We start from the raw sequence: 14,870 nt of genomic DNA on the forward strand, positions 1-14,870 counted from the left end.
TCCCTATGCTTCAAAGATCCCTTTAAAAATTCGCTGACAAAAAGCCAAGCCAAGACTCCTCCTGTGGTATCGTGGTTCAAGTTCCGACCTGACCGTTCGGACCGCAAAATACAAACCAACTCCCATAGTGGTGGACGCCGCCAGCAACGCCGATGAACTCCGTTTGACTCCTTTGATTTATGCATCATTCGTAAATGACAACCCGTAGCTTTGCGCAAGCTGCATCCCCTCATTTTAGTTCCCCTTCTTGGCTCCTCTAAGCATGGATTGTCGGCTCGTTGATTAGTAGGTTGTGATATGTCTTGTAATCGCACCGCTCCAGGCAGGTTGTTCTGCAATGGTAGTAGTATGGCAATGATGAGGTGGGCGGTGATGACCAGCACCGCAGATGATTTGACTGTTTTATGACTTGATAGATGTGTCGGCGTCAATCTTTCTTCGCTTTCCCTTGGGCGCAGGCGCCATTCGTGGTGTGTAGGTCACGGTTCTTGTAACTACCTCACGGATGTGGCGTATACTGGATCGCGATTCCTTTGCGGGAACAGAAGTGGGCGTGCTCGCGGCAGGGGCATCAGATGGCGCAGAACGCTTGAGGCTAGAAACCTCGGCAAATCGCCTCAGCTTTAGCGCAGCCTCCCAGTCGAAGGGTGAACGGACTGATGCCGCACTGAGTGGTGTTCGTGGGGAGTAGAGTGCGGAAGTAGAGATGGCGGGTGATGGAGGGATCTTGGTGCTTGGGAATACCGCAGCGCCGGTAGCTGGGGCTGACATCGGATAGAGCGAGCTGTGGGGAGTCGGAGGTTGAGAGATGGTGATGGGCGCAGGTCTGGATTTTCCTTGCTTCTCGTTGTCGGCATTCTCCCTGTCCTCCTCCTCTTCGGCCTCGACCTTGATTTCGGGCTGGCAGCTCACATCCGAGCGAGCTGTTGATGGCGCGGTCTCCATCTGTTCTTCTTTTTCCTTCTCAGAGCCGTCCGTAGTGGCCGAATCGATCGAAGACTCTGAATCATTGCTGCTGGTACTGCTGGTGCTGAGACTGCTGGCGGTGCTCGTCCGGTTCAGAGGCGCCTTTCCTGTTTGCGGTGGCGAGGCAAAACTGGGAGAGACGAGTTGCATGCACTTGAGAAAGTCGAGGTATGCGACTGGTGGTGTAATGGGTGTCTTTTGGAAATCGTGATCCATCTTGAGGGTTGCGCTAAATGGCCCAGCGGAGCGAAGGCCTGCTGAAGGAAGTGCCGATAGAGGATCGCGGAAAGCTGATGTTCGCGAGATGGCAGACAGAGGAGTACGGTCTGATAGAGCCGAAGGAAGTGTCACAGCGGAGCGGAGCTCATCTGTTGGTCGGGGAATATTGGGGAAGTTGGCTGTGACCGGAGTCGACAGCTTCAAGACTGGTTTGGTAGACATGTTTGATGGCTGATAGGCTGGCTGTTGATGTTGGAGATGATGTTGAGGAATCGTATGGCGTAGTGAGCCACCGGTTGACTTGCCTTGTAGCGATGGAGGAAGAGAGCCGGTAGGTGGAGAGGGGAAAGAGTGCAGGAAGCGTGCAGGAGGTGATGGGCAAACGGTTATATGAAGAGGTTGAGCAAAGTGAGGGCCCCGGAGGCGGTAAAGATGATGTGAAGGGGTAGGCGATGGACGAGGGTGTGCTACAGCAGTCGGACTCGAAACAAGCGAAGCTAGAAACAAATCCCCGCGGCCGCAGAAGGATGAGCACCCCGGCGTGTGATGCTGGTCTCCCTTGGTGTCCCTGTTCGTTTCCGGAGCAGTGGGTTTGGCCCCAGGGTTGGCTCCAGGGTCCCGCTGTTTCTGTTCTTTAGCACTTGGAGCTAGCGGAAGGCAGGCAAGAGACTTTGAAGAGCTTGGTGATTGGTCGGGCCCGTTGTGAAGACCAGGTGGGGTGGTTGAGCTAGGCTTTCTAGGGAGGATGGTTTGTTAACTCGAGTCCAGGGAGTTGGTTCGAATCACAGGTGATGGACGGACGGGAGGATCAAGGTGAAAAGAGGAGAAGCGGGAAGTGCTAGAGGTAGTGTATACGCCACCAGCAGCAACTTGTCAAGATATGAGAGGGCTAAGGTATTGAGAGAAGGAGTGAAGCAGAGGTGGTGAAGTTGCAGCCAAGCGCGGACCAGCCAGTCAGAGGGGTTCAAAGTGGACGACGGCGGCAAGCGATTTGACAGGGCCTTGACAAGGCGGCTGTGAATGTGCTGAGATGCTCGCCGTATGCTTTAGTGTGACGCTGGATGCAGCTTACATCCAGCAGAACTCCAGGTTTTTTCCTCCGTGCGGTGCGCTGGCAGCTTTCGCTTGGTTTGCTTGGTCTGGATACGTTTGGGGGAATGGGATAGGTTGATGAAGGTATCGCGGAAGGCAAAGAGGATGGAGACTTACACAAGTCCGGTGGATTACCCTGTAGGTAGTCTTCTACGCAGTTGCGCAGTCAAAGATACCTGATCAGATCAGGCTCTGTGTGCCTCGAGAAGAAGGAAGCGCCCAAGAAAGATCCAATACCGCGATCCGACGACGGAATCCAGAAAGAACACCAGGTGGGAAATGCAGCGCCTGGGGTCTTGATCGACTGTCCTAAAAGTGGTGATTCCCAAGGGGAGTTTCCGAGTGGATTGCGAGTTATTGGCAAGTGATTGAAACAACCCAAATCACAGAGCAAAGACGGGAAGAAGAAACGAAACGCCTTGGCCCGGGTTTTCCGGTGTCTTTGCCACGAGCTCGGGTATAGTATAGGGGATTAGAGATGGCCAAGTGGTGCTGGCTGCGAGATCGTGAGGTGAATCGTGATGGGCATCCGTCGGTACTCAGTCCTCAACCGCTGAAGGCCCAGGAGGGAGGAAATGGGGTGCCGGCGAGACACGGGATGTGATTGGTGGTGTTGTGCTAGAACCTGCAGCACCAGAGCGCTAAGCTCATATTCTTAGCACAGGGGGTCACCGACGCCGCTAATTGGCCAGGGGCTTACCGCGTGCTAGCATACCGACAAAAACACCTGAAAAGTGGAAGTTGCACTTCAGCTTCGATGTCTCGTGTGAAGATGGGTGGAGTTGCCCGAGAACCGTGTTGCTGGTAAGTATTGTGGGTGACGGGAAAATAGAAATCGTCGACAAGCGGATGATCTCCCGAAATGAGAAGGGAAAAATCCAGGCGACTTGTCGTGGCGAAGACGGCAAGGTGCGACTTGAGAAAAATGGAAAGTCTCGGCAGACGAAATAATGGATCAACCTAAAGCCAAGGGAGATGAGCTGGTATAAAAATGGAAAGAGCAATCTGTCAGGCAGAAACGGCAAGGGCAAGTTATCAAAACTCCAAGACTCCCGAAACTGACAAAGAAAAGCTGGGCTGTTGATGTTGTTGGCGATGCTATTCCCGTTCCCGTCGTCGCCCTTGCACTCTCTTCTATATATGCATGCGTCTCTCTCCCGCGCCACCTAACCGCCAACTAGCCGTCTTCCAAGATAGACGCTTCTTGCCAGCTTTTCGAAACGCCAGTATCCGTATCAGTATGCAAATTTGGCATTCCCCAGCCTCGCGGGATTAACTTCATTCCCCAGCTTCTACGCGTCTAAACGGCCCCTTACCGGGAGCGCGCGCCAGCTGGTTTTGACTTTGCTATCGCCAAAGACCACACAAGCTCATGCTTCCGTTCGTCGCGACGCCTCGCTGTTCCTGAAAGCCAAGCGGCTGCCAGTTCGCCCGGTAGTAGCTTTGCGGTTGCAGCCGTACTTTATCCTTGGAGAGGCCGCCTTCCCGAAGGCCGGATCTTGTCTTGTCCAGGACCGACCAACACGGCGCGCGGCTGATAATGCGCTTAACTTTTGCGTATGAAAGAAACCATCTACCGGGACTGCTGTTGGTTGATCTCCCCGGACTTCCACATCTGGCCACCCTGGATGAAAAAGTCTAGACACCTTCGCATCGATTGGCTGTTGTTAACGACCTCTCGAACCCCTTATTTGAGCGCGCGCTCTTCAGTACCAACCTTCCTTATAAGTCGCGAGTATAACTTGTTATCCCAGTCTTCTAGAGCGCGCGCCTGCTGCCAGCCTGCCATGGCAATCTGGCCCCGTATGCGTAGATCGGCATGGAGGCTCGTTCGTTGGTGAGGCAATTCATCCGAGTCACCACTACCTATCTTGGGGTCATCGCAAGTGCGCAACACCAAAGCATCTCTGTCTGGGCAGTGGTCAGGACGGGTGGCCGCCTGAGAAGGCCCGCTCGATACGGCCGCCTATCTGGCTGCCCATATGTCAGTAATACCTACCATAGTATCTTGATAGATCACATGGATATTGTCCGTTCCCCAGAAATGAAATCTCGTCTTGGGTATTCTCTGGCCAGTTTCAGACATCATCACTCAATGATGCCTGCTGAAATTGTGGATTTCTTTTCTTTGCGTTTGTTCATAGCAGTGGCCGATGGAGACCCAAGACAAGACTTGCGTTTTCATAATGCTCTACTAGTTTATACCTCGTCTTTCAAGCTGTTCTTATGGTTGCAAGGCGCAGTTAGGTTTGTCTCGTGGTTGAAACTTGCAAAAGCCAGTTTATGGTCTCGCCTGCGAAAACATAATTTCATCATAGTGACAAGACGCAGAGAACGCATTTACTGTCTTGCGGCTTTGATGAACGAACACCGAACAATTCCACCGCAATCCTCCACTTCCCCTCACACAGTGCCCAGTCCAGCCCTTTCCGTAAACCAGCTTCTACGGTAGAGATTCACATCTAGTGTAGTCTTAAACGTAGAGATCACGTCAGCTGCTTCCATCCGAGTGGATAATTCGAAGCAACACAAAGTGATAAACGACGAGAAGGACAAACCGACACACATCTCTACCAACCATACTAGACAGGTTTAGTCTAGTCTATTCCGCTCCGACCATCTTATACATACATAGTATACATACCTCTAGCATACACAACATGCACAGTCCTTTGCGTTGGTACGAGGCTCTGGACGGAGGCACAGCAGATGGAACTGTTTGACTACCTTAGTCACCTTAGTCAGTCCCTCTCCTCTCCTCTCCTCTCCTATTCGTACTCAGCTAGCTTTGTTACCTACTCCGTCAGGTGCCAATTATCGATCGGACTTGGCGGAGTGGTTCTCTTCAGAGAGTGAAGTGCTACTATGGAGTCATTCAACTCTCCCCATATTTCTATTCTACATCTTTGTGACTTCCCCGTCTGTTCTGTTCTGCTCTGTTCTGCTCTCTTCTGACATTTTCGGGATTTGAGAAAGTTGTGGAACGGGCGAAGGTTGTTTCTTCACACCTGACCCTCTCTGCCAATGAATAGCGTCGTTGGATAGGGCGTGTGGCGTCCGGCGTCCGGCGCTTCGGCAAGATCTGACACCCCCTCTTGATTCATCATCATCATCAAATCAGCGTGATGGGGTGGTGACAACCACAACAACCCGAAATAGCCGATTGGAATTGCCTGGTGACGGGAAGGTTCAAGCTGTGCAACTAACTCGTCAGAGTCTCCTCCTAGTTTATCTCAAGGTTTGTTGACGACGACGGGACTGACACAGACACTGCTGTACTCTCTTTCTTTCTTTCCATCTGGCAAAGCTGCAAGTCTTTCCCCAACGGGGCCTACGTAGAGCTAGACTGAAGACTAGACTAGGCTGATGTGCAGGTCAAAAGCCACAACACCAGGCTTAAAAGTATCAGTTTGGTCTCCATGAAATCTGTTGATAGCTGGGCTGGGTTGATGATATTAGAAAATTTCGAGTGGACTACTACTACCACCACCCGGGTCAACCATAAGGTGGTGACCCAGTTCGCCGTTGGCATCGGGAAACTCGTGTTCGGGTTTAATAATGATCAGTGAAGACATAGCCGCTTGTTGTAAAGCGACGAGTCTCGGATGTCATAATTCTGCCTACAGTAGAAGGAGAAAAGGCTCACGCAGCCTCCGCCCTTCCCTGGAATGTAGGTACCTCTAGGTCGCAGTCTCCGCCTTGAAAATAAAAATCCATCGCGACTTCCGCTCCTTCCCCAAATTTGTGGTCCAAGGAAAGACAGGAAATAGCGATGAGGCGATGGAGACGGAGCATCTGAGAAAACATCTGGGAAAGAGCAAGCATATAGTTTGCAAGTTTGGTAAGAGCGAACAGTCAATTAAGGAAGCAACTGCTTGGTCGTTCCTGCCCCATTCCCTCTACAGATAGGACGGGACGACATGGAAGTCGCCGAGACAAAGACCATTTCTACAACGAATTAGCCACTCAACCCTCCTCGACGGGACATTACCATGAAGCATCTTGACAATGCTTCAGGTTCTGTTGCTCATGTGCAGTCGAACGAATATTCTTTGTAGATGCAATCTGCCTACTCGCGAATCAACGTCGGGCGGGCATTATGGTATGAACCTGCTTTGTCCTCCTCTACACTGCATTGAATGAAGCCATGGACTCTTCCTCAACATCCGAAAGCACAAACCAAAAAAAATGTTCGGAACCGAACTGGCTCAACCTAAAGTGTTTGAGACCGAAAAGTCCGGAGTCATCTGACAATGAATGATCTTGCTACATTTTCAAACAGCACAATTTTAGTGTTCAGTTTGAGTGGGTAAGTGGGTGTACCTGTCTATCCCTCAACCAAACGGCCTCCAGTCTACCTATTTACTAAAAGTAGACTTGATGTATCAGTCAGTCATTCATTAGGTAGATACAAATAATCTCGGCGCCGAAATTTCACGTCAAACCGAATAACACCCCTTCGTACCTCTACCGCCAAGTGGCGCCAAGTGTAAATAGCTACTAGGTAGATAGACAGCCACGTTACTCTCCTTAAGCTAATTTTCTTCTGGCCATAATGATGATGGTGATGATTATATACTCGATCTCGGGCAACTGTGATATCCATATTGTATACCCAACCCGTCTAGGTAGACCACGGAGTCCGGGTTGGAACAGTGGTACTTACATGGTAAAGGGACGGGCAACCGGGACCTCGGGACGGAAGAGAAGCACTAACTGAAGCGAGTGATGTTATGTACCTAGCGCAAGTTGTTTTCGTGAATCCAACACATCCGATATCCGGTATCCGGTATCTGGTATCCGACTCCAGAAATACCCGCCTACCTTCTTGTTTCTCATCCTCTCTTGGGTTTCCTGGGGAAGGGTTTCCAAAATCATCCAACCAGACCAACCAACCACAGCCATCGATAGGCTAGCATACCCCGTCATTGAACGTCCGAAACCCAATCCTCATGCTTTATCGGCTTCTTCATCTCCGAGTCTCCGAACCGCAACGCGACATCTCCATGGATGGTATATGCCATGGCGGTTATCGTTCATCTCCGAAGTTTGTCATGTTATCCTTGTTATTGCCGCTGTTGTAGGTCGTCGTTGATGTCCAAGATTTAAGCCTCTTCGGCCCTTTTTTCGCCTGAGCTTACCGTACCTCCTTTGATGGATGAAACTACCTTACCTAGCGATAGCGGCAACCACAGTGCCAGTTCAGATTAGAGGTGGAATAACAGCGTTGAAGCTGCCTGCCTGATTACCACAAACACCTCCACTCCGCTTCTTTTTTTCGTTGCACATTCTCGTTTGTGATTCCCCAAATCTCCGCGTGCCACCCAACCACCTAGTCAAGACCCAAAAGATGAAGAAACGGCAGAGCTCTCTGTTTCTGGCGTGGGAACCGGTATACACATGGTGGTTGGTTTCCGATATCTTTCTGCGTGATCATTCGATGGTTTGATAAGTGAGGGTGGATGGGTGGTTGGTGGCCTGATCCCCGGCTGGCCGTAGGGACCATGCGGGAAGAGAGAAGAAAAACACACGTGGAAGCCTGGTAAACGGACGGCGGTTGGAAGAGTTATTGGCGGGAACTAAGTTTGGGGCTCGCGGCTTTTCAGCACTTTGCTTCTGCCTCGTTGCGCGGATAAGGGCTTTGCACTAGCGAGCTTGGGCTCGTGGTCCACTGGTCAATACATTGCTGACAGCAGCTTAGTAGACACTCGTTTTCAGTACACCTCTGCCGGCATTTATCTTGTTAGCGTGGGAAACTTCCAAGTGGCGATAGCTTTATTCTTCATACAGAAGATGACTAGTATTCCCACCGTCGGCCAGTTAAATTATGTCCGATGGCGGTACCAAGCTAACAAGTTATATGCCGGCAGAGGTGTAAACACTTGTTTCTCATGGATTGTTGTACGCTTGCCAGTATTGCAACTGAACGCCAACATCAACATGACTGGCTCTTTAGCTAGGCCAAATGGCATCGGACATGAAAGACTGGCGAACTGCCCGACACAGTGAATTCTCTCAGAAGACACCCAGCCAGTGTAGGTGACAGGAGGGATAATCAAGGGAACGGGACGGCTAAGAGGCAGGTTCATGGAAGAACTCGCTTGTGTATGGAAAGAGTTCATATTTGTGATAGTCGCGTGCAGGGAAATTACCAAGTGTCCTTGGGCACATGAAAGTGGCCGTTGAGGAAATCTGCAAACGTAGCCAACGCCACGCACAGACCGACCCTGCTCATAGCAAAACGGAAGAGCCTTCCTTGTTAACTCGTTGGCAGCGACAAGTTCGTTGATGTCCAACTTCAAATCCGATTGAATATTCGTGAACATTCAGGAACCGATCAAGGCTCGAGGTCTCCTGTGGAGATATCGATGTGATGAAAGCCTCGCGGACCTGAGCGGCCAAGACGTGATGTCTGAGGCGATCATGGTGAGGACCAGTAGCATCGCAGGGCCCGGCGAAGCTCCTCGATCCCTGACGGCATCTCGCCAGAACAGGACTGGCTTACTGTCAATCGTTACGTTTTGGTCACACTGGTCAATCACAACTCCCCCCTCGTCGACCCAGAAAAGAGAGGTGAACCTTCAGGGTCTTGAGCTTCAGTGGGAGTTGGTTATTATGTATTGACGACAACGAGGACAGCTCCGGCTGGGGCTCGAAGCGAGCAAGCTATCTTGCGGGCCTTGCCTCGTGGTCATTAAAGAATCCCTGATATTGTCACCAACGACGGATCATCAAAGTGACAGGTGACAGTGAGGAAGTTGTAGAATGCTCTAAATGCCCATATGGAGCAGGGGGGGCAATATGAGCTTTGGGAACGCTTTCGATAGCCAAGATTCTTGAAAGCTTCGGCAAGAGGTGTGAACCCGAGAAATGACATGACACAGGAAGATTGACGTTTCGTAAACCGAAAGGGGCAGCTTGTTTATGGGGTACCATGAGGCTCCCGGGCGTCGAATAGCAGAGCTCAAGTTGACTGCTTGTCAACCATTCGCCCGAAAGCTCAAGTTGGGCCGGGGTAGCTCGTTGCGGAATTGGGAACTGGATGATGACAAGTGGATGCAAAGAAGGAAGCCGTGCTTCCATGACTGACGTGCACGATTAGCTTCCTGCCCTGCACTGCACTTGCTGATGGTGAGTGTCTATGAGGATAGGTAGTGTCCATCTGATATGTAGGTACGTATATTAGCGCCAGCGGGAGACGAGCGGGAAGTCGGGAACAGCCTCTAGGACAGCATGGCAGGATCACACAGGCACAAGAGGGATGGGGTTAGAGTCTTGCTTGAACTCCGCATAAACTTGAATTCGATTGCGTATCATGCGCCCTGTGGCCGGTGTCCTGGAGCGGCATGGAAAGTTCGGTCGACGGTGGCCGTCAGTGTTGTCTTTGTCCGACAGTGTTTGGGGCGTCATGATCAGCCATTGGGCCGCGATATGGGCTGTGATAGCGGCCCGGACTCTGTGGTGGCGGACTGGTCCGTTGCAGAATAGGTACACAATAGAAAGTTCCATGTTACCGGACATGACTTTTGTGCGACCACATGGTGAAGGAAGCTGGGCCGAAGGAAGCCTGGAGTATTGTCATTTGTCTCGCTGATGTTGTTGCACACAGATGAGGTGATGCAGGGTCAGTGAGTGTGTCTCGAGAGGGGTGCACAATCAGTCGAAGTGGAATGCGGAGAAGCCAAGGGATCTTCCCTACCCCCGCCCCACCTTATCGCCGGCAGGCTGAGGTCCAAAGAGTGGAGTCGAGCAGAGGCCCGGGCCCCGGAGCCCCATTAGGGCCGCCAATTCCCGTCGCCTACCTTTGCTGTTTGATTCGTTGTTTCTCTTGGCTTGTCTTTGGTGACAGGATGTTTGGCTGACATGACTGAGAGCTGTTGACAGTGATGGTCACAGAATCAGAGTCAACTTTGGGCCTGGAAAGGGAGCAACCGAGCGAACCACATCAACGAAAGCATGCTGGGGAAACCACGGCCGGCAGTTCCCGAGTCACAGTTGGTCCGCCGGTAGGTGCAGATGGCCTTGACGCCGGAGATTTAACAGTCAACAACGTGGATTTGTAGCCAGTAAAATCCATTTCTCGCAACACATTGGCATCAAACGACACTTGAGAGAAATTGAAACGAGTTCTCCAGAGACTTCATCGGACAAGCACAAAGCAGCACGGAGAGCCGCAACCCGCAACCTGCAACGAAGGACGAGAATCATCGTTCCCCATCTTTCCGAGCCGCCACCACCTCCCAACGCAAAGTCCCGAATCTTAACGCCAAGACCGGTGGGCAACATGGACGGGAGTCAAGGACACAGCGAGAACACCCCGCACGAAATCGCAAAAGGAAAAGTGTTTGGATTATACATGGTGTCATCACCTGACCGCGGATCAAAGACATGCGACCCAGTCAGCCAGCCTTGTACCCTGCTATCAATATTCTGCCTATGCCGTGGCGTAGTACCGATATCTCGCTGGTACACGGCTACGGTGACATCAATGTTCTTTTGTTGACCGGAATTTGCTAATAACACAGCGGACAGCTTCGTTCACAATCCAGTCAGATTCGTTTCCGGCACACGGCACACGGAACACGTAGCCCAAAGGGCACCCCCCCCGACGAAACAATGCCGGCTTACGGCGCAGCGTCGTCTTTTGCGAGAAGAGCATCACCACGGCGCGTGCCTCTTGTGAAGCCTAAAAAGAGCCAGAGTCTCTGATTCTCGTCCTTCTCCAGTGCACTATCTCCCGTGGAAATCCCAAGAATGGATCTTCCATATCGATCGAGTTTCATACGATGGATGACAGTCTGACAGATGCCACCAAGGCCGGTCAAGTGTTGTCCGGCGGGGTCGCGTCGGGGGGTTTACGAGGCCACGGGTGGAGCATGATCAGGCCCCAGCGGGCCAGCAGAGTCCCGGTTTCTGGTTTCTGACGTCTGCTGTTGTGGTCCACACCGACATTTCCATTGGGCTGGGGGGTGGAGGCTGGAACTCCCGATGAGTTGGCCTCGCTGCTTCCTGCATCCCCGGTCCTCTTGGCCTGGCACTCCTGGGCATCGAGAGGGCGCCTTGGACTTGGAAACATGGCCAAGCTTTTCCATTCTTCCCCAATCGAATGCGCTCCGTGGCAAAGCCCAGGGTCAAGCTACCGACCCTGCGCTCATCAATCAACAACCATATTTGCCAGATGTTCACAATGACGCCCGTGTTCATGCTAGCTACGCTGCATTATCAGAGGACTGTCCGGAGGACCGGAGACGGGCCCATCATCGTGTTAGCCGCTACCTGGAATGCCATCATCGACGGCTGTTGATCATACGAGATGTATGTATCTTTTCAACACCGCAAAATCGAACCGCCGCATGAGCGTGGCAAGGCCGCCGGTTCAACCTGGCGAGAGGTGTTGTTATGCTCCGGTACGCTACTGTGCGACGGAAGCCGTTTCTCCTAACTTTGCAAAAAGCCCTACTTCGTATGTGACGTTGCTCGGACTAAATTTAGGCGGCTTGCGGATGTACCTACAGCTCAACAAAGTTCGCGCGACAACATGTTTTGTTATGTATGTGTAGTTCCGGGGGCTGTCCGTCTTGTCGGGTAGTGCATCGAAGTTGATAGAGGCGTGTGTCGATCAAAGAAGGCTACTGAAAAACCACCAGCCTGTACATGTTGTGATCTTTTGAATAGTCTTTGGAACTCAGATTTGGCCATATCAACACGCTCTCATAGCATCTGGGAAGTATTGTTATTCTCATCTTATTTCTGCAAAACCATAAGCCTCGAGATAGGCAGAGAGTCAGATCGTTTTTAACCATAAATACTTAGAAAGGAGGAGTCGGAGACGCGTTGGACGTTGAACGCGCTACCATCCAAGCCATGTCCGCGGAGCATGTAGTCCAACCCCGGCGATATGCACCTTTGGCTATCACTTTTTTTTTTTCCTCACCAGGGAAGTTGAACCGTGTGAAGAAAAGTCGGGTTCGACACGAACCATCACAGCCTGCTGTGTGCGGCTCTGCCTATCCGACCGATCATGTCTCGCTAAAACTCCAGCTCACGGCACCCAACCTCTCCATTCACACTGCGTCACAATCCAGATATCAGACAGATACCAGTCGCTAGTGAGAAAAAGTCTGGGAGACAGGTCGATGTTATACTCGTCGTTGTTGCATTCATCCCAAAGAGATATTGAGGTTATCATTTTTGGGTACCTATGGTTTCGTTGTTTTGAGATCCGTACAACATGCCCCATTCTCGTTTCTTTTCCTTCTTCCACCATTCTGCCGACTCTCTGATTCCATTTGCATTTGCTAGCGTCCACAAGTCTCGGTGCAAAGTGCAAACTGAGTGAATGCCCTGGCCCCGCACCAAAATCGTGCAGCGACACCCCCCGGAGCTGGGCCCCTCACCAGCCACTTGTCTCTGAACTCGCCGCCGGCGGGCCCCACTCGCCAGCTGATTCATCCAACCAGATTACTAAGTTTAAGAAGTCCGGATGCGCCCTCAAATCATCGTTCGCATTTCCCCTCGTCTCTCCTCCTTCACCTCGCACAACCAATCAGCCCACCAATCATCCACTCCACTGCCCAAGGCTCTCGAGCGAGAAGAACAGGCCAAAAATTCTATCAAATCAACGTCTGCCGGGCCCTCTCCTGCGCAACCTTTGCAGTCCAATTGGGACCTTTTGAGCAACTCTATTTGACGCGCATTTCGCACTTTCATCGCATCTCATTCGACAAAGTCTGTCAGCGTGCGTGCTTAGTCACTCCGCTGTCAACCCGTCATTGCTGCCTGCCTCGCGTCGCGCAGATTTCGAGATTTCGATATCGATATCGCTATCAGCAGAAGTTGACTTTCTTCATCTTTCCAGTTGGCTGTCAGTTGAATCAGTCCCGGCGAATCAGTCTCAGACGAGCCCGCTCGCCAGACAAACGTCGAACCCCAAATCCACCCACCGAACCTGCCCTGCCAAACGGACGGCGTGCAAATTGGAGACGGGAGCATCCGACCAACCACCAACCCAAGGAGACGTTGCTTTAAACTCAACCACTCAGCGGCCACCCTCGCGCGCAAGAGCCACACTGCCAGGCCTCGCCTTATTAGCCTTGTACATACTTGAAATCGAGGTAAGCCCTGTCATTTTATCTCAATTTCATGTCATCTCCGCCTTTCATCAATCCATCATTCCGTCCACATCCTAATCTTGCCCTGCTTGGCGACGATGCTTCAACCCACGCCGGCGCATAAGCTCGTCAAGATGCGGAGAGCTGGCGATAAGGACATGGCCCTGGCTTAATGATGGTCGTGGTCGTGGTCGTCCGAGCAGAATGACAATTGGATGCTTCTGCTCGTTAACTTCCCCCCACCTACCTGCCCGGTGCTCGCTTGAAATCGCCAGTTCGCCTTTGCATCATGTCAATTGCCTTTGGATAAGAGCCATCACGATGGCGTCTTCTGGGTTCGATGACGACCAGAGACGGGAGCTGGGGGGCAGCCCACTCTTCCCATCTGTAAACAAAGGCGGAGCTTTTGACACTGTCTCCTAATTAGGAGACCAAGCAAGGCTTGCTATCGCATTTTGGGACGCGAGTGTTTGAAAAGAGACTGGAGACCAATCTCGGGAAACAACTTATAGGCTGCGACAGTCACACTGACGACGATTTGGGAACAAAGTAGAAACACCAATATCCACTTTGAGTTATCATACCCGCACTGCTTCAGCCAGTCACAACCCGAGCGCAAAGCCTCCAAAAGACCCTTTCCGACACAGCAAATCAATTCAGGGCGCAGCAATACTGCGGATCAAGCATCGCGTCTGGTTTCAAGACCTATCACCAACGCGAACCTCGACATTGGCCTCATCATTGGCCGTGACAAGATCCCGTGATAACTTCCGCCTGCGGACTTCAATTACTCGGCTGCTTCCTAGCGCTCTTGCAACGTTCCTGGCAACGGGCATTCATATTGTGCGTGAATCTCCAGCTCTCGGGGATTTTCTTCGTACCCAGGACTGTCCAGACTTGGTGCGTCCACAGACGTGCTTCTGAACAGCTTTGTGTAAGTCACAGAGAGACACTCCTTCACCCATTCGCTTGCCTTCCGCTTGGGATTCCTCAAGCTTCTCCCAAGCGTCACTCACTCCCCCCTCCCGCTCTGCGGGCTGCACACCATCTTCATCTGAAACGGGAAGCGGCACGTAACAGTACCCTCAACCCGTCATTCATTAGGGCTCTCCATCTATTTTGATTGTTGGGATGTGCTGGCCTTGTTGCCCGTGGCGACCGGCAACTGTTATCCTCAATCACCCCTCTCCCCCATGAGCCACTCACCTCATTGTGTCTTTGAAATCTCCTGACAGTATTGCTGACTTTCTCCCAAGTATTCTCTGTTTATCTGCCAAGGGCAACAGACAAGTGTCGCTTAACTCGGACGCCGTCAGACTTTCTTACGGTATGTTTGCATTCCTTTTCCTTTTCTTCCTCGGTTTCTGTCATCGAGTTACTCCAGCCCTGTTGAGCTTGCATCGATACACAACGTATGGATCCTTCGGTTGCTGGGCCACACATCCACGTAATGGATGAAATCGAGAGAGGCTGTGAGGTCCT

General features: G+C 51.8%; 2 protein-coding genes across 2 annotated transcripts; both read right to left on the bottom strand.

Moving 5' to 3' along the window:
- Positions 1-402: 402 nt before the first annotated feature.
- Positions 403-1,407, bottom strand: SMAC4_00416 (uncharacterized protein; the record flags this gene model as incomplete). Its single annotated transcript, XM_003351821.1, has 1 exon — positions 403-1,407. One exon carries the CDS (start codon positions 1,405-1,407, stop codon positions 403-405), a length of 1,005 nt encoding a protein of 334 aa, XP_003351869.1.
- Positions 1,408-11,098: 9,691 nt separating this feature from the next.
- Positions 11,099-11,353, bottom strand: SMAC4_00417 (uncharacterized protein; the record flags this gene model as incomplete). The annotated part of the gene is made up of 1 exon (XM_003351822.1): positions 11,099-11,353. The coding sequence occupies one exon, from the start codon at positions 11,351-11,353 to the stop codon at positions 11,099-11,101; it is 255 nt and encodes an 84-aa protein (XP_003351870.1).
- Positions 11,354-14,870: the final 3,517 nt, after the last annotated feature.

The sequence above is a fragment of the Sordaria macrospora genome, chromosome 1 (assembly GCF_033870435.1).
Source record: "Sordaria macrospora chromosome 1, complete sequence".
Classification (NCBI taxonomy): Eukaryota; Fungi; Ascomycota; class Sordariomycetes; order Sordariales; family Sordariaceae; genus Sordaria; species Sordaria macrospora.